Source organism: Pseudophryne corroboree, chromosome 2 (assembly GCF_028390025.1).
Source record: "Pseudophryne corroboree isolate aPseCor3 chromosome 2, aPseCor3.hap2, whole genome shotgun sequence".
Lineage (NCBI taxonomy): Eukaryota > Metazoa > Chordata > Amphibia > Anura > Myobatrachidae > Pseudophryne > Pseudophryne corroboree.
This window is the reverse complement of record NC_086445.1, coordinates 119,194,532-119,214,943: the sequence shown is the minus strand read 5'-3', so window position 1 is coordinate 119,214,943 and position 20,412 is coordinate 119,194,532. Positions and strand designations below refer to the sequence as shown.

Genomic DNA, 20,412 nt, shown 5'->3' with positions numbered 1-20,412 from the left:
CAGGGAGGCATCAGATTGGCTCCAGATTTATTCTGCAGTAGAACAATGACCCCAAACATCCATCCAATGTCATTAAGAACTATCTTTAGTGTAAAAAAGAAACAGGAGTCCTGGAAGTGATGATATGGCCCTACAGAGTTACATGAAGAGACAGAAGGATTTGAGCAAGCCTACATCCACAGAAGATCTGTGGTTAGTTATCCAAGATGTTTGGAATGCATTGGGTATAAAATGCCGGCATTTGGGATGCTGGCAGTCAGATTATTGACTGTGGCATCCCAACAGGGATCCTGACTGGATCCCTCTGGAACAGCTTCCCTGCTGATTTCCTTCAAAAAACTGTGTGCAAGTGTATCTAGAAGAATTTAATCTGTTTGAAGGCAAAGGGGTATATTCAATTAAGGTCGAAACTGCCATCTTGTCGAAAAGACAGCAGTTTTCGACTTTTTCAGGTCGGAAGGGGGATCCGACCTATTAAATCCCGAGCATTTTTATTCGACAAGTCGGGGGAATTCGACTTGTCGAATAGTACGTGAATCAGCTGTATAGCTGGCGATTGGCGTGCTTCTGAGGGAAACGGGGCTAAGTTCGACAGCTTTTGGCCCCGTTTCCAACCATCTCAGTTCGAATTTGAAAAAGTCGAACTGAGATGAGGGACCTGAGAGGGGGGGGGGAGAGCAGCAGGCAGACGGGGGACAGCAGCGCTACAGCACTGCGCTGCAGGAGGATGTGTCATAGCCGCCGCTCACGGAAGCGTCCACCCGGCTCCAGCAAGTCGAATTGAGATGGGCATTGAATAGCCCTTGTCTGATCCATTCCGACAAATGCATGTCTGATTGGATCCGACCTCAATTGATTTAGATTTCTCTTCTGTTCTTTCACTTTGCATTTTGTTAATTGATAAAAACAAACTATTAACACTTCTATTTTTGAAAGCATTCTTACTTTGCAGCATTTTTTCCACACCTTCTTAAAACTTTTGCACAGCACTATATATAAATAACTTAATAAATGAAAGAGCTTAAAAGAAAATATATGATACATAGGTTCCCGTGTGCTTGGCACGTTGTTGAAGTTCAAAGGATCTTTATGAGTTTAGAGTCATTTTAATTGCTATTGAAGTGATGTCGCTGCTCACAGGTTATAATTTACTGTCAATTTTTGTATAATTAATGTTACTTGTTATTTTCTTATTACACATGTTCACAGTGTAGCTACATTTCTGTTTCATGAAGTTGTTGCATGTTAGCCAGTGGAAGAGATGCTTCTAATAATACAGACAGCAGTGGGTTATGGGCAAATGTACCGTATATACTCGAGTATAAGCCGATTTTTTCAGCACTTTTTTTTGTGCTGAAAAAGTTACCTCGGCTTATACTCGAGTCAGTGGCAGTGCAGTGTGACAGGCAGAGCAGTGTGAAGGAGGGACACGGAGCGCACCGCGCGCGCCTCTCCTGTGTCCCTCCTGCATCTCCGGCGGCAGCAGCGGGTCTATTAAAGGAAGTACCCGTTCGTGACCTCTGATCACGAACCGGCACAGGAGAGGCGCGCGCGGTGCGCTCCATGTCCCTCCTTCAGAAGTTCGGGATCGACGGAGGGGTAGGTAACAGGCACTGGGGGAGCATATTTGGCACTTGGGGAGGGGGCATATGTGGCAGCATGAGGGGCATATGTAACAGCATGAGGGGCATATGTGGCAGCATGAGGGGCATATCTGGCACTGTGGGGCATGTCTGGCAGCATGAGGGGCATATCTGTCACTGTGGGGCATATCTGGCAGCATGAGGGCATATCTGGCACATCTGGCACTGTGGGGCATATGTGGCAGCATGAGGGGCATATCTGGCAGCATGAGGGCATATCTGGCACATCTTCCACTGTGGGGCATATGTGGCAGCATGAGGGGCATATCTGGCAGCATGAGGGCATATCTGGCACATCTGGCACTGTGGGGCATATCTGGCAGTATGAGGGCATATCTGGCACTGTGGGGGCATATCTGGCAGTATGAGGGCATATCTGGCACTGAGGGCTGTGTACGACTAGAGCTGCATTTCCCACCCTAGGCTTATACTCGAGTCAATAAGTTTTCCCAGGTTTTTGTGGTAGAATTAGGTGCCTCGGCTTATATTCGGGTCGACTTATACTCGAGTATATACGGTAACTTCTCACCAATGCAGCTTCTGATTTCTGTTATTTCCAAAGGAGTTTGATGCCATGCTTGCCCAGGCAGCTAAGGTGAAACCGGGGCCAACGTTATTCAGAGACTTGGGTGATAAAGGTGAGCAATGTTTCCTGCTTATATTAATGAAAAATATTGTTGGCGGCCACACCAGGCATCCATGTTCCTGTATAAAGTAATCAGAATTACATACGTCAATATAAGGGACAATACAACCCATACTACAACTTATAAGGATAGCAGATGTCACCGTGTAAAGCCATAAGGTCGCAGAGGAGGGCACTTTAACTGCAGTCGCGCCAAACAACCCCTTTTGATGGGCCAGGTCATGTGTGACTTAGCTTGCGTCAAGCATCTCTTTTGCATCATTGTCACCCCAAAATGCTTCTTGGTTGCAAACACGTGCAACAAGCCGATTAATGAGACTGCACAGATTTGATAGTCGCACACAGATATACAAGTGTCGCATGAGTCTGGATCTGTACATACCCTCCGACAGTTCTTTGTGAAAAATCTGTACCGGTGAGGGGGCGTGGCCACGGGTAAAGGGGGCGGCAGGGTAAGTCTGAGTCCATATCTTTCCTTTTCTATCTCTTTAGTTTCTTCTGCCATTCTATCATCTTTAATATTTCCCAACCCTCTCTTCACCTTTCACCCCCTCTTACTGCCACTCCTATCCTCTCTTTGCTGTCAGACTCTGCCATATTTCATTTCTACAGTCTGTCTTCCCTGACTTTCACTTATGCTTCGCCTCCCTCTTTCCCTCAGTTCCTGCCCTCTCCCTCATTGCTGTGTCTTGTCGGTGCCGCTCTGTCACTCCGCCCAGGCTCTCTTCCCCATCTATGCTTCCTCCTCTGTTTTCAGTTCCGTGTGCTGTGCTTTGCAGACAGCCATTAAGTGACGTGGAGGAGAGCTGCCTGTCCCTGGGCAGTGCCGCGGGAGTCCGTGTCTCCGCAGCGCTGCTAAAAAATCCGGTACACCTCAGTACAGGCGTTTTAGCCGGTACAGACCATAAAAAAACGATACTGTACCGGCTAAAACGGTAGAGTTGGAGGGTGTGTCTGTATACAAAGTGCAATCATGCAGCAGCCAAGGGTTTTTTTGAACTCCAAGGTCTGTTGTGCTTTATATACAGACTCAAGTGCACACAGATACAGTTCTCACTCACGCCAGATGTCTCACACAGCATGGCGTATTGAAGCTAGGTGCATGAGGACACATCTGTATCCCATATCATTTATAGGAAGGGGGTTATTTATGTAATTGTATACCAGGAACTTGTGCTGTTCCTAGTGTGATCAGTTTCTTTCCTGCAGTATTGTCAGGAATCGACTTACCAGGCTGACATCCGTCCGCCGCTGCGGACTCCGTCCTGGCTCCCTGCGGTCACCTGTCACCTATGCCCCTGCCATGGGACATCATCAAGGGCCTGGGAACACTCCTGAGACAGCGGGCATGTAGCGCGCCGCGTCCCTGCTAGGCCGCAGCGTGGGCGCCGCCATGACAGTCTGTAAACAGCCAGTATACTGCGGCCAATCCGGTGCTTGGCCGCACCCACTTTCCTTCACTCATCCAATCCCTGTGCACCATGGGGTACATAAGAGACTGCAGGATCAGTCTGCAGGCATCCTGGACTTTGTGTCTCTCCAGCGACCCATGTGAAAGGATCTGTTCCTGTTTCTCCTGTGTTCCTGGTTCTCTGCTTAAGAACTTGTACTCCTGGTTACTCTGCACAGCTCCGTGGAACTTCAAGGCCCAGCAATACCTGCAACCTGCAAATAAGGCTTCACACTCATCACCACCTTGTGTGCTTCAGCCTGCAGTTGAAGACTGACTCCAGGTGTGTTTCATTCCTCCACCTGTGATACAGCTTGCTGCTGCCAGTGCCTCATCACCTGCACTGTGAAGTCAGACTCCTGCCTCTGCTCAGGTTTGCCATTCTACATCTTGCTGCCTAAAGTTTCCTGTTTTAAAACCTGCACTGGTTTTCAAACCAGAACCATTTCACAAGCACCCGTTCTTCTGTTTATTATATTACCGGTTATTATTTCCTCAAGTCATCTGTCATCCAGTGCCATAGACTTTCAGTTATTATGCTGAGTGATTGACTTTATCATCTGTTATTATTATTTCTGCTACCACTCTGTTATAATCATCTGCTAATAAATATCATTTGCGCTCATGCGCAGGAACGTTATCCAGCCTCCTCGTTTTCTCCCATCTACCTCCACTGACCCACTAGCGCCCCCTCCGGGGACACAGCCCAAACACAATCTGACAGTAAGTCCAGGATCGATGGACTCGGATGGTGGACGGAGTGTGGGGTCAGAGGCCTTGCAAAATCTGGTCTCTCGTCTGGATGGTCAAGAGGTTGCGCAGCAGCAGATGCTTCAATTCCTGCAAGGGATGTCTTCCCGATTAGATACACTACAGCAATCCCTGCCTAGTGTACTCTCTCCTACTGTTCCTGTTACTCCAGCACCTGCCAGTGCTGTGAGTTCTTCTATGCCGGCTGCATCAGCTCCAGTGTCACGTCTGCATCTGCCCGTGCCGAGCAAGTATGATGGCAGTCCTAAATTATGTCGCGGGTTTCTCAATCAATGTGAAATACAGTTTGAGTTATTGCCACATAATTTCCCCACGCCAAGATCCAAGGTTGCCTACATCATCTCCTTACTCTCTGGATCTGCTCTGAGTTGGGTGTCTCCTCTGTGGGAACGTGCTGACCCTCTGATTAACAACTACACAGACTTCGTGTCAACCTTCAGACGGATCTTTGACGAGCCTGGTCGTGCGACATCAGCTTCGGCAGACCTGATCCAACTTCGTCAAGGTACCCGAAGCATGGGACAATATGTCATCCAGTTCCAGACGTTGGCTGCAGAGGTTCAGTGGAACAACCAAGCTCTGGTAGCAGCTTTCTGGCACGGACTCTCGGATCGGATCAAGGATGAACTGGCGACCCGTGACATTCCTGTTCAACTGTCTGATTTGATCTCCCTGTGCATTAAGTTGGACTCTCGCATCCGCGAACGCAATAATGAACGCGCTCGGAGTGAGCCACGCAGATCAAGGTTCATACCTTCTGTACAGTTCCAGTCTCCCTCTTCTGACGAGCCTATGCAGATAAATAGGTCCCGCCTAACTCCTGAAGAGCGGGCAAGAAGAATACGTGAGAGACTCTGCCTATACTGTGCTGCTGCGGGCCATCAGATTAACTCCTGCACGGTGCGTTCGGGAAACGCCAGATCCTGACTTGTAAGGGAGGAGTCAAGTTAGGATCTTTCAGTCAAGCTCCTTCTCAACAAGACCTCATCCTTCCAGTGATGCTAGAGACTCCAGTTGGGCTCCAGTCTGCGTCAGCATTAGTGGACTGCGGTGCTGCAGGAAACTTTATCACCCAAGCTGCGGTAAATAAATTTTGCCTATCTACCTGTGAACTTTCTTGTCCAGTTTACATTACTGCTGTGGATGGTAGTCGAATCTCCAAGGGGAACATTTCTCATCAAACTGTTCCAGTGGTTCTGGGAGTTGGATTTCTCCATTCTGAACTGATCAAGTTCCTGGTCATCCCTCAAGCCACCCAGGAGATTGTCTTGGGCATGCCCTGGCTCCAGCTACATAATCCACAGTTTGACTGGTCAACGTTGCAGCTTACCTCATGGGGTTCACATTGTCATCAATCCTGCTTAGCCCAAGTGTGTCCCATTAAGTCTACCGAAGTAAAGACACAGTCAAGTCTCCCAGCAGCTTATCAAGACTTCTCAGACGTCTTCTGTGAAAAGGCTGCTGATATCCTGCCGCCCCATAGGGAATGGGATTGTCCCATCGATCTCCTTCCTGGCAAGAAGCCACCTAGGGGGCGCACCTACCCATTGTCTGTTCCTGAAACTGAGGCGATGAGTAATTACATCAGAGAGAATCTTCAGAAGGGATTCATCCGTCCGTCATCATCTCCCGCTGGTGCAGGTTTCTTCTTTGTTAAAAAGAAGGATGGAGGACTGCGTCCATGCATTGACTATCGGGGTCTCAATGACATTACTATCAAGAATAGTTATCCATTACCACTCATTACCGAATTATTTGACAGAGTTAAAGGAGCCCGCATCTTCACCAAGTTAGATCTCCGCGGTGCCTATAATCTCATCAGAATCCGGAGTGGTGACGAGTGGAAGACAGCTTTCAACACTCGAGATGGCCATTATGAATACCTGGTAATGCCATTTGGGTTGAGTAATGCTCCAGCAGTGTTCCAACACTTTGTGAACGAAATCTTTCGTGATGTCCTGTATAAGTACCTCGTTGTTTACTTAGATGATATCCTTATCTTCTCCCAAGACCTTCCATCTCATCGTCTACAAGTTTGTGAAGTTCTCCGACGTCTTCGTGAGAACCGGCTCTACGGGAAACTATCTAAATGCACCTTTGAAGTTCCCTCTATACCCTTCCTGGGTTATATAATTTCCGGATCGGATCTTCAGATGGACCCGACAAAATTGGAAGCTATTGCCAATTGGTCCATTCCAAACTCTCTCAAGTCTATCCAGCGATTCCTGGGTTTCGCCAACTACTATAGAAAATTTATTCGAGGATTCTCCACTATCATCGCTCCTATTACCAACCTGACTCGGAAAGGGGCAGACCATTCCAACTGGTCAGAAGAAGCCTTGGCAGCCTTCCAGAAGATCAAGCTAGCCTTTATGTCTGCTCCAGTGCTGTCTCAGCCAGATGTCAACAGACCATTCGAGTTGGAGGTAGATGCCTCTACAGTTGGGATTGGAGCTGTTCTCTCCCAGAAGGGATCCGATGGGAAAGTCCACCCTTGTGGATTTTATTCTCGAAAGTTTCTTCCTGCAGAAGCTAACTACTCCGTGGGAGATCAAGAACTACTGGCGATCAAGCTGGCTCTCGAGGAATGGAGATATCTCCTAGAAGGGGCCAAACATCCGTTTAATATCTACACGGATCATAAAAACCTGCTATATTTAAAGGCAGCTCAGTGCCTTAACCCTCGCCAGTCCAGATGGGCTATGTTTTTCTCACGTTTTAATTTCAAGCTTCATTTCCGCCCAGGTTCGCAGAATGTGAAAGCCGACGCGTTATCCCGATCCATGGAATCTGAAGAAGGAACATCTGACTCAGTGCCACATTCCATCCTGAGTCCCGTGGTTTTCGCTGCATCTCAAGTCTCCCCAGCTCCTCCTCCTGGTAAGACTTTTGTTTCCCCAGATCTCCGTCCCAAGTTGCTATCTTGGGCCCATCAATCCAAGTTCACTGGTCATCCTGGGGTCCTGAAGACCTTCAAGTTCCTTTCTGCTACATATTGGTGGCCAAAGATGAAAATGGACATCCAGGATTTCGTGGCATCCTGTCCTAAATGTGTGCAGCACAAGACTCCTCGTCAGTCTCCAGCAGGTCAGTTACAACCACTGTCTATCCCTAGTCGTCCCTGGTCACACCTGTCCATGGATTTTATCACCGACCTTCCTCCTTCTCAAGGACATAATACCATTTGGGTTGTAGTGGACAGATTCACCAAGATGGCTCATTTTGTTCCTCTCCAGGGTCTCCCTTCTGCCCCAAAACTTGCCCAAATCTTCCTACGGGAGATTTTCCGCTTACATGGTTTACCCTCTGAAATAATATCTGACCGGGGGGTACAGTTTGTAGCGAGGTTTTGGAGGGCCCTCTGTTCTGCCATGCAGGTCAAACTGAAGTTTTCATCTTCATACCATCCTCAGACGAATGGGCAGACAGAGAGGGTCAATCAAGAACTTGAGACTTTTTTAAGATTATATGTTTCATCTTCCCAGGATGACTGGTTCGATCTGCTCCCATGGGCCGAGTTTGCCCACAACTTTCGATACCATACTGCCACTGAAACGACACCATTCTTTGCAGTATATGGGCAACATCCCCGTGTACCTGATTTCCAAGAACTCCCTCATATGGATGTTCCTGCTGCCACTACTGCTCTGACTCAGTTTTCATCTATTTGGAGAAAAATTCACGTTTCCCTCAAAAAGGCCTCCAGTCGGTACAAGGTCTTTGCCGACCGCAAGAGACGTGCGGTTCCCCATTTGAAACCTGGGGACAAGGTTTGGCTATCAACCCGTAACCTCCGTCTCAGGGTCCCATCCATGAAGTTTGCACCACGCTTCATTGGTCCTTACCCTGTCGAAAGAGTCATCAACCCAGTGGCCTATAAATTAAAGTTACCATCTTCCCTTCGTATACCTAACGCTTTTCATATTTCTCTCCTCAGACCTCTAGTCCTAAACCGCTTTCAGAATACTCTTCCAGTAGGTCCCAAGGTTCGAACTCAGCGGGGCGTGGAATTCGAGATCAACAAAATTCTGGACTCCCGTTGTCGGTATGGACGTCTCCAGTACCTGGTCGATTGGTCCGGTTATGGCCCAGAGGAGAGAAGTTGGGTGAATTCGTCCGATGTCCATGCTCCTAGGTTGGTCCGTGTCTTCCACAGCACTCATCCCTCCAAACCACGTGGGTGTTCGGTGTCCACCCCTAAAGGAGGGGGTACTGTCAGGAATCGACTTACCAGGCTGACATCCGTCCGCCGCTGCGGACTCCGTCCTGGCTCCCTGCGGTCACCTGTCACCTATGCCCCTGCCATGGGACATCATCAAGGGCCTGGGAACACTCCTGAGACAGCGGGCATGTAGCGCGCCGCGTCCCTGCTAGGCCGCAGCGTGGGCGCCGCCATGACAGTCTGTAAACAGCCAGTATACTGCGGCCAATCCGGTGCTTGGCCGCACCCACTTTCCTTCACTCATCCAATCCCTGTGCACCATGGGGTACATAAGAGACTGCAGGATCAGTCTGCAGGCATCCTGGACTTTGTGTCTCTCCAGCGACCCATGTGAAAGGATCTGTTCCTGTTTCTCCTGTGTTCCTGGTTCTCTGCTTAAGAACTTGTACTCCTGGTTACTCTGCACAGCTCCGTGGAACTTCAAGGCCCAGCAATACCTGCAACCTGCAAATAAGGCTTCACACTCATCACCACCTTGTGTGCTTCAGCCTGCAGTTGAAGACTGACTCCAGGTGTGTTTCATTCCTCCACCTGTGATACAGCTTGCTGCTGCCAGTGCCTCATCACCTGCACTGTGAAGTCAGACTCCTGCCTCTGCTCAGGTTTGCCATTCTACATCTTGCTGCCTAAAGTTTCCTGTTTTAAAACCTGCACTGGTTTCCAAACCAGAACCATTTCACAAGCACCCGTTCTTCTGTTTATTATATTACCGGTTATTATTTCCTCAAGTCATCTGTCATCCAGTGCCATAGACTTTCAGTTATTATGCTGAGTGATTGACTTTATCATCTGTTATTATTATTTCTGCTACCACTCTGTTATAATCATCTGCTAATAAATATCATTTGCGCTCATGCGCAGGAACGTTATCCAGCCTCCTCGTTTTCTCCCATCTACCTCCACTGACCCACTAGCGCCCCCTCCGGGGACACAGCCCAAACACAATCTGACAAGTATATACTAATAGCAAAATATTCCGAATGTGTGTCTATCCCAAAGCATAAATAAAGCATAACTTGTATCCATCATACATAAAACACAGTAACAATGCTGTAAGTGAGATGGTGATGTAAGGTGAAGGGATGCACTGCGCCTCCTCCAGATTTATTCCTGTAGTGATTAGCAAGACATGCTACATAAGAGAAGCGGTTAGTAATTGTTCCTATAGCGCTGGAATAGGGATTAATGTAGTTAAGATTAACATTCAACATCCATGTGAGCAGATAAGTGTCCAGAACTCAGCCACCTCCCCAGGAGGATCCACAATTACATCTTAGTGTTGGTTTAAGGATAGTAGGGCTGAACATAAAAATGAAAACTCCCTAATAGTTTCAGAAAAAGAGGACCACTATCTGCCATGTATCACAGTGTGACAAAGCTGAAGTCAAATGAGGCAAAATCTAAATGTCATGGAATGAATGTATGTATGTAATATAAGCTACCTGCACTCCACATTCCCAGGTTGGGGTGCAGTGGCATATGAAAACATTGCTTTAAATAAATAAAGCACACAGAGCTCAGCACTCACCATAGTTACCACACTCACTTTAATACATAAATAATGGGGCTTTGGTTCATGAATTTATCAGTGCATGAAAGCTTGCAGCCCAACATCAAGGGGACCCCATCTCACTGCAAGACCTGCACTATCAGCCAGTGTTTTCCTGGTAACTGCTATTGAATCAGAGTCGCACTGAAAGTATGCTGCCTGGTTTAAAGCTCACCTGCCAACTAACTTATGGCTTTTCAAAGGTACCACCAAGTCAGGAACCTTCGGCCCTCCAGCTGTTGTTGAACTACACATCCCAGCATGCCCAGCAACAGTTTTAGCATGACCAAATAGCAAAACTGTAGCAAGGCATGCTGGTATGTGTAGTTCAGCAACCGCTGGAGGGCCAAAGGTTCCCCACCCCTGCACTAAGGAAACAGCTGACAGGCTTAAATAAATGAGTTTTTACAGAGGTGTATGAGAAAGCTGTGATCACAAAAATATTAATATAGATCCATATATTTAGTTTTGACGAACATTATTTCGTGACATTCAGACTTTACCGTGAGTAGGGCACACTGGTGGCTGCACACTACTATCCAGAGTGCCAAAATAGCGCAAGCAATATGGTATTTCTCATACGTCCTAGAGGATGCTTGGGTCCACTTTAGTACCATGGGGCATAGACGGCTCCCCAGGAGCCATGGGCACTTCAAGACTTTTCAAGGGTGTGAACTGGCTCCTCCCTCTATGCCCCTCCTCCAGACCTCAGTTTTAGAAATGTGCCCAGGCAGACTGGATGCACTCCAGGGGAGCTCTACTGAGTTTCTCTGAAAGACTTATGTTAGATTTTTTATTTTCAGGGATGACTACTGGCAACAGTCTCCCTGCTTCATGGGACTTAGGGGGCAGAAGTCGGAACCAACTTCCTAAATAGTTTCATGGCTCTGCTTCTGCTTGACAGGACACCATTAGCTCCTGAAGGGATGCTGAACGCTAGCTGCGGCTATGTGCTCTTTCCCACACCCGCCGTCACCCCCCTACAGAGCCAGAAGTCAGAAGACAGGTGAGTGTAAGAAGAAAAGGATCTTCAGACATCGTGACGGCTGAAAGGTACCGCGCAGCGGGCGGGAACGCTGCGCGCCATGCTACCCACACACACAGGCACTGCAGGGTGCAGGACGCAGGGGGGGGGGGGGGGGGGGGGGCGCGCCCTGGGCAGCATGAAACCTTCTAACACTGGCATATAAGGGGCATAAGATGCTGTGGCACAGCCCTACCCCTGCCAGTATAAATATTAGTAGCATAAAGTCTGTGGGGAAACGCGCCATTACGAGGGCGGGGCTCCTCCTCAGGCAGCCAGCACACTGCTCAGCGACATTTTCTCTCCTTCCAGGCTGCAGAGAAGAACGCTGGTCCTCCTCCACTGCTGAACTAAGTATCAGGGTGCAAAACAGGGGGGGCACAGTGAAATTTGGTGCTATACATGGTGTGATTATCATTATAAAAGCGCTGCAGGTCTGTGGACATTTTATGTTTCACAGACATTTTATTGCTGGTGCTGGGTTGTGAACTGGCAAATCCTATCTGTGTCATTCTGACAGATTTTACTGTGGGTCTGTCCCCTATAAGTCCCGGAGTGTCTGTGGTGTGGTTGTGCACGTGTGTGACATGTCTGAGGCAGGGAGCTCTTCCTCTGAGGGAGCCATTTTAGGGACACAGAGTTGTAATGTGGTGGCATTGCCGGCACACCATGAGCCTGAATGGGTGAAAGAATTATGTGATAGTGTGAATCATATCGGTAAAAGATTAGATAAGTCTGAGTCTCATGCGGAAAACTGGAGAAAATCAGTGGAAGATGTGATTTTTGTGGTTCTGCTTTTTCATCCACAGGCGACCCCTCTGGGTCACATAAAAGACCATATGCACAAATAGTACAAACTGATACCGACACGGACTCTGATTCCTGTGTCGACACTAGTGATTCCAGGGGAATAGATCCTAAATTGGCAAAAAGCATTCAATACATGATTGTTGCTATAAAGGAAGTTTTGGAAATTACGGAAGCCCCTCCTGTACCTCAGGAGAAGGCTTATTTTTATAAAGAAAAGAAAATGAATGTAACTTTCCCTCCGTCTCACGAGCTAAATACTCTCTTTGAGGGAATTTGGGCAAACCCTGAAAAGAAATTTCAGATTCCCAAAAGGATTCAGGTTGCTTATCCTTTCCCGGCAGAGGACAGGAAAAGGTGGGAGTCACCCCCGGTTTTAGACAGTGCCCTGTCACGCTTAACAAAAAAGGTGATTCTCCCTGCACCTGGGACGGCTTCACTAAAGGAGCCGGTAGACCGCAAGTTGGAGACTACGTTAAAATCTATTTATGTGGCCAATGGTACGCTGCTCAGGCCCACCATTGCTTGCGCGTGGGTGAGTAGTGCTATCGAAAAATGGTCAGATAACTTGTCATCTGAAATTGACACGATAGATAGAGATGAGATTCTCCTAAAGTTAAGTCATATTAAAGACGCTGCGGCATACATGCTAGAAGCCATGAAGGATATTGGGCTTTTAGGTTCAAAAGCCGCTACCATGCAGTCTCGGCTCGGAGGGCGTTGTGGATTCGCCAGTGGAATGCTGACACAGATTCCAAAAGAAATATGGAGGCTCTCCCGTATAAAGGTGAGACCTTGTTTGGAGATGGGCTAGATGCATTGGTCTCTGCGGCTACCGCAGGTAAGTCGATATTTTTGCCTTATGCTCCTGCACCGGAGAAAAAGACATATCACTCTCATATCACTCTCAGATGCAGTCCTTTCGGCCCAACAAATACAAAAAGGCCAAAGGTTCCCCCTTCTTTGCAGGTAGACGAGGGAAAAAGCCCACGCCGTCTCCCGGATCGCAGGAGCAGAAGTCCACCCCTGCTTCTGCCAAATCTGCAGCATGACTCTGGGGCTCCCTTGCGGGAGTCCGCTCAGGTGGGAGCACGTCTGAAACTTTTCAGTCAGGTCTGGGGTCAATCTGTCCTGGACCCATGGGTCTTGCAAATAGTGTCCCATGGATACAAGCTGGAGTTTCAAGACGTCCCCCCATGCCAATTTTTCAAATCGACCTTGCCAGCTTCTCTTCCGGACAGAGAAGTTGTAACAGCTGCAATTCAAAAATTAGGTCAGGATCAAGTCATTGTCCTGGTTCCCGTGTCACAACAGGGAGAAGGGTTTTCTTCAAGCCTCTTCGTATTTCCGAAGCCGGACGGCTCGGTCAGACCAATTTTGAACCTGAAATCGCTGAATCTTTACCTGAAAGATTCAAGTTCAAGATGCAATCTCTGAGAGCAGTGATTTCCAGTCTGGAGGAAGGGGACTTCATGGTGTCAGTAGACATAAAAGATGCTTACTTACATGTTCCCATTTATCCTCCTAATCAAGCTTATCTGAGATTCGCGGTACAGGATTGCCATTACCAGTTCCAGACGTTGCCGTTCCGACTCTCCGCGGCACCAAGGGTATTCACCAAGGTGATGGCAGAGATGATGGTCCTCCTTCGACAACAAGGAGTCAATATAATTCCTTACCTAGACGATCTCCTGATAAAAGCAAGATCCAAGGAACGGTTGGTGCAGAACATAGCACTCTCCCTGTCAGTACTCCAACGACACTGTTGGATCATGAATTTTCCAAAGTCACAATTGGAACTGACGACAAGATTGTCCTTTCTGGGGATGATACTGGACACAGAAGTACAGAGGGTATTTCTTCCAGTGGAAAAGGCTCTGGAAATCCAGAGACTGGTCAAGCAAAATTTGAAACCGACAAGAGTGTCGAGCCATCAATGCATTCGGTTGTTGGGAAAGATGGTAGCGGCCTACGAGGCCATACAGTTTGGCCGATTCCATGCCAGAGTGTTCCAGTGGGACCTGTTGGAAGGGACGCAGGTTCGGGATTCAGGACTGGGTCCTAGTAACCACGAATGCAAGTCTCCGAGGCTGGGGAGCAGTCACACAGGGAAAAAGCTTCCAAGGAAGATGGTCAAGTCAGGAAACCTGTCTTCACATAAATATGCTGAAAATGACAGCCATTTACAATGGCCTTCTACAAGTGGTGCATCTTCTTCAAGATCAACCCGTGCAGATCCAGTCGGACAATGTAACAGCAGTCGCGTACATAAACCGTCAAGGCGGAACGAAAAAGAGAGCAGCAATGGCAGAGGTGACATAGATCCTCCTCTGGGCAGAAAGACATGCAAGAGCTCTGTCGGCAATTTTCATTCCGGGAGTGGACAACTGGGAAGCAGACTTCCTCAGCAGACACGATCTCCATCCAGGAAAGTGGGGCCTCCACCAAGAAGTCTTCGCAGAGGTGACAAGTCTTTGGGGAGTTCCTCAAGTAGACATGATCGCTTCGCGTCTCAACAAGAAGCTTCATAGATATTGTTCCAGGTCGAGAGACCCTCAAGCAATAGCAGTGGATGCACTGGTGACCCAGTGGGTGTTTCGGTCGGTATATGTCTACCCTCCACTTCCACTGATACCAAAAGTTCTCAAAATCATACGGAGAACAAGGGTTCGAGCGATCCTCATTGCCCCAGACTGGCCAAGGAGGGCTTGGTATCCAGATCTTCAGGAATTACTCCTAGAAGATCCTCGGCCTCTTCCTCCTCGCGAGGACCTGCTGCAGCAGGGGCCGTGCGTATATCAAGACTTACCGCGGCTACGTTTGACGGCATGGCTATTGAGCGCCGGATCCTAGCCGGAAAGGTATTCCAAAAGAAGTCATTCCCACACTTATTCAGGCCAGGAAAGGAGTAACGTCTAAGCATTACCACCGTATTTGGAGAAAATGTGTGTTTTGGTATGAATCCAAGAAGGCTCCAACGGAAGATTTTCAGTTAGGACGTTTTTTCTCCATTTTCTACAGGCAGGTGTGGATGCGGGCCTACGATTGGGTTCAATCAAGGTCCAGATTTCGGCCTTATCGATTTTCTTTCAAAAACAATTGGCCTCCCTTCCAGAAGTTCAGACGTTCTCGAAAGGTGTGCTGCACATCCAACTTCCATTTGTGCCTCCGGTGGCACCATGGGACCTTAATGTTGTGTTGCAGTTCAAAGGAGATAGAATTGAAGTTTCGCACTTGGAAAGTGGTCATGTTATTGGCCTTGGCATCCGCAAGGCGGGTGTCTGAGTTGGGGGCCTTGTCCCACAAGAGCCCTTACCTGATCTTCCATGAAGATAGAGCAGAGTTGGGAACTCGCCAGCAATTTCTTCCAAAGGTGATTTCGTCTTTCCATATGAACCAACCTATCGAGGTGCCAGTGGCTACTGACACCTTCGCTGCGTCAAAGTCTCTTGATGTAGTTAGAGCTTTGAAAATTGATGTCACAAGAATAACTCGGGTATGGAAAACAGAGACTCTGTTTGTCCTGTATGCTCCCAACAAGTTTGGGTGTCCTGCTTCTAAGCAGACCATTGCGCGCTGGTATAACCCCATGGTACTAAAGTGGACCCCAGCATCCTCTAGGACGTATGAGAAAACAGGATTTTAATACCTACCGGTAAATCCTTTTCTCCTAGTCCATAGAGGATGCTGGGCGCCCGACCCAGTGCGTACTTTACCTGCAGTTGTTACGTTTGTAGTTACACAGATGTTGTGGTACGGTTGTTTTCAGCATGTTGCTGCAATTGTTCATGCCCGTTGGCATGTGTTATGTTGAATGCCATGTTGTGTGGCATGGTTGAGGTGTGAGCTGGTATGAATCTCACCATTAAATTATAAGTAAATCCTTTCCTCGAAATGTCCGTCTCCCTGGGCACAGTTCCTATAACGGAGGTCTGGAGGAGGGGCATAGAGGAAGGAGCCAGTTCACACCCTTGAAAAGTCTTGAAGTGCCCATGGCTCCTGCGGAGCCATCTATGCCCCATGGTAGTAAAGTGGACCCCAGCATCCTCTACGGACTAGGAGAAAAGGATTTACCGGTAGGTATTAAAATCCTGTTTTTACAACACATTTAGAACCTTTTGGAACCAATAGGTCCTTTCTCAAGCGGTGTATGTTGTTCTTTTAAGCCTAAAATATATAAAGTCACTTAAACTGAATAAAGAAACAACAGTTAAAGCAGAGGTTCCCAAACTCTGTGCCGTGGCTCCCTGGGGTGCCTCGGGACACTTGCAGGGGTGCCCTGGGTTGGTGGTCCAGGACCAATTCAAATTATTCATGGTCAATATAATAGGCAAAACCAGTGCTGGTGGCTGCCAGTCATAAAATATGTGGCCAAACAGAAGCAAATCTTGTCCCTCCCCACACAACTGACCCTAAGGATGATATATAAACGCGATCTACTTATTGTAATTTCTTTCTAAATTTCTCAGGCCTAGGGGTGCCGTGAAAAAAATTCTGATATTCTAGGGCGCTGTGATTCAAAAAAGTTTGGAAAACACTGAGTTAAAGTATAAATGCAAATGCCCATGTAACAGAATAGTCTTTAATTTTTTTAAAAGGTTATCTTTGTTCTACCTTTCTGTATGCATCTGTGCATATTTAAATTTCACACTTAGAAAGGTCACAAATTAGTCAGCATTCTATAGATAAATGTGGTGTCAGTTTACAGGAGACTAATCCTGTAATTATAAAATACAGCAATTTATTTCCCATTGTGAAAATTCTCTTTCTGCTAGAAAAAAACCCTTTACTGTTAGAGCGGATCTCTAGAAGGTTGTAGTGTACGTGTATGCTCACTCCCTGCCTTTACTGTAAGAAGTCTGCTCTTAAATGTATGAACTATGTCATCTTTCTCTTATATAAACATCATCATTGAGCAATTATGTGCATTCTAGAGTGATTTTTCTTTGGTTCTAAATGAGCCGTGTACAAGTAAAACAATACCACCCGAAGGGAAACAAAAATGTATTTTCTTTAAAATAAGGAGAATGTTTCCCGTAATAAACATTTATATTTGTGTCGACACAAGCAAAATATATATATATATATATATATATATATATATATTCCCCAATATGTACAAACGAATCCTTGACAAACGGACAGGTGAGCCCCAACACCAGAGCCGGCCATAGGCATAGGCAAACTAGGCAATTGCCTAGGGCATTTGATATGCCTAGGGGCATCAGCAGCTTCTGCTGATTAAAATGATATGCGGCATGCCTATATTTTGTGTATGCAGATACAGCCACAGTCTCGCACAGTATATAGGCATGCTGCATATCCGTTTAATCAGCAGAAGCAGCTTGTGCATCCTATCCACATAGCAATGCAAATAAGATGCATTTTCATAAAAAAAAGGTGCCCGACGTTAGCATTGAGGCAAGATTTATGAGGACACATCTGTATCCAAGCAGAGGCAGAGGTCACAGTGTTAGTGGCAGTGTGAGTGCTGTGTGCATGTGAGTGGGTTGGTTGTGCAGTAGTGTTCGGAATATGTGTAAGGAGCATTATGTGTGTCATGTAAAAATGCATTAATAATGTGCAACATATGTGTAAAGGGGCACTGTGTGTCATTATGTGTATAAGGGCATTAATAATGTGCGGAATATGTGTAACAGGGTACTACTGTATGTGTGTCATTATGTGTATAGGGGCACTAATAATGTGCAGCAAATGTGTAGGGGGCACTATGTGTGTCGTGTATAAGGGCATTAATATGCGGCATATGTCTAAGGGACATTATGTGTAAATGGGCATAATTAAAGGTTGTCATAATGTGTAAGGCACATTATGTTTATAAGGACATTAATGTGTCTCATGTGTAAGGGGCATTACTGTGTGGAATTGTGTATAAATGCATTACTAATGTGTGGCATTATGTGTATAAGGTACTCTACTATGTGGCGTTGCGTATAGAAAGAGCACTACTGTGTCATCTAATGTGAATAAAGAGCAATAGGGTGTGGTGTAATGTGAATAAGGAGCAATTCGGTGTGATGTAATGTGAATAAGGGGCTCTACTGTAAGGAGTAACGTTTATAAGGAAAAGTGATACTACTGTGGGATGTAATATGAATTATGGACACTATCGCATGATAAAATGTGAATAAAGTTGCAGTACTGTGTGGCGTAATTGGAACTGGGGTTACTATTGTGTGGCCATGCCCCTTGCCAGCAAAAACACACCCCTTTTTGGGCTGTGCGCCAAATGTGCGAACTGTTCCTATTTAAAATAAAGGGGGTACAATCACCAAAATAGGGACTGCTATGGGTGAGGGGGGTGATGGTGCTGGGAAAGAGGTGCAAGGTCAGAGGCGGAACCAGCGATGGTGCTAGGGGGCACCAGCCAAAATCTTGCCTAGGTCATCATATTGGTTAGGGCCGGCTCTGCCCAACACGTTGGCGTTCCGTGTGATGTGAAGTACACATTTGCGGTTTGAAAAAGTCTGAGTGGCGCTGTTTGTACATATTGGGGAATATACTACTGTTCCAGAGGGCACTGGAGCAACCGAACTTTGTTAAAGGAGGAGTGCCGGTCCGTGTGACATTCATGCAGCACCTGGCTCTTTACACCCGCTAGCTGCGTCTAAACATTGTTCCAGTATAAATGGATCGGAAGTGATTCCTCGGTCAGCCAGTCCACCGCAGCGCATATATACAGTGTGTGTGTATTGATAAAGCTAAATATTTATCGTATATAAAACACTTTAAGAGGTCTAAGAACACTATACGCTATCTACGTAAGAAGTACCGTAAGGGTACGCAAGTTGTGTAGCGATCGCTCAACCGTAGTCGAGACGCTCAAGCGTCACGTTCGCTTACGGCCCAGTGATCACAGGCAGGCACGCTATTGGCTGCCGACTAACGTAATGATTCGCTATAGCGTAACGTACGCTCGGGACCACGAGGAGATCACCAGCGGTGGAGACGCTTACAACGTTAAACCTTTATATCTATACCTTTAACGATGAGATACACAGTATACCTTAGTGTAGAGACAGAGTGTAAGTGCAACCTGGTGTAACCTGATTAACTACAAAGCTGCTTGAGTGTCACCGACGCTCAGAGAATACTTAACACTATAAGAAATACACAGATACCTGGGCTTAGGGTCCAAAACCTATTATATGTATTATAACTATTATACTTGCAAAAAGGAGTCACAGTACAAATGATACACTACAATATAACATAAACCAACTAACCAGATAAACTAGACAGGAAATACAATACAATATAATTAAAGGAAAATACGAGAGAGATAGAGAGAGAGGGAGAGACAGAGAGAGAGAGAGATGGCTCACAGTAAGACAATATGATTACGGAGAAAACTTACGCACAAGGGGAAACGATCGCATGCGCCTCGATATCCAGCTCCCGATTATCAGCAATGAGAACCGTTGAAGAGAGTGAAGTTGGATATGGTCGGCCTGCCTATTTATGCCCCACACACAATACAATTCAATGGTCCCTACAATCTCATTGTTCATTGGACACAGGAATTCGGCTTCGCATTATAACAAAAGGTCATAGGTTGATTCATACAGGTGGGCTGTGACTATTTCCAACTGCTCAGGTGGGAGGGAAACTGGGTTTCCCGCCGCATGGGTAATAAAGTGCAAATAAAGTAAATGTTCATAAACTTCTTATGTCCATAACTATTCGCACGAGCGATTGATCTGCTTCAAACCAACACCGGAATATTTCTAATTAAATATTCTTCCGATGGATACTAAACACCACTGTATTACTCCTGTCTGACCCTTCGTATCAAACAAAGAGGGATTCCTCTGTTCATGAACATTCTATATTAACCAAACTTTCAGAATCTATCAAAGGGACCATGATCTACAAATTACATTATTAGTGAAAATATGTAATGATTGAGTCGCACGCTACGATCGCATAAACTCTACCGTAAATACGCATACCATGCGCCTGCGGGTGCCCGCGACTGTGAGTATGCGCACGTACGGGAGAGCGTACGCATGCGCAGCACAGACCTGTGTGAGGTGCAAATATGGTAGTGTGCATAGAGATATTTTTCTGACTTTGACAGTCCACCCTTTGGCAGTCAATAATAACTGCCACCTTCTAAAACATTTCAAAAGGAGAAAAATATGTCAGGGGTTAATTCATTTCCATGGTTGGGTAAGGGAGGAGAGAGGAGTAGGTGGGAAGAGGGTATGACCTAGTGAGATAGCAGAAGCATGTGTGTATGAGTCCATGTTTGGGTGGGTCATGTATCATCGTGCCGT

The 20,412-nt window shown here is 46.8% G+C and overlaps 1 protein-coding gene across 2 annotated transcripts in view; it reads left to right on the top strand.

Moving 5' to 3' along the window:
* MICU2 (mitochondrial calcium uptake 2) overlaps positions 1-20,412 on the top strand; it is a 535,492-nt gene that overhangs the window by 405,526 nt on the left and 109,554 nt on the right. For both annotated transcript variants that reach the window (XM_063951667.1, XM_063951666.1), the window contains exon 4: positions 2,206-2,281. In XM_063951667.1, coding sequence (XP_063807737.1) covers positions 2,206-2,281 — 76 coding nt within the window. The remainder of the gene's footprint in view (positions 1-2,205; positions 2,282-20,412) is intronic.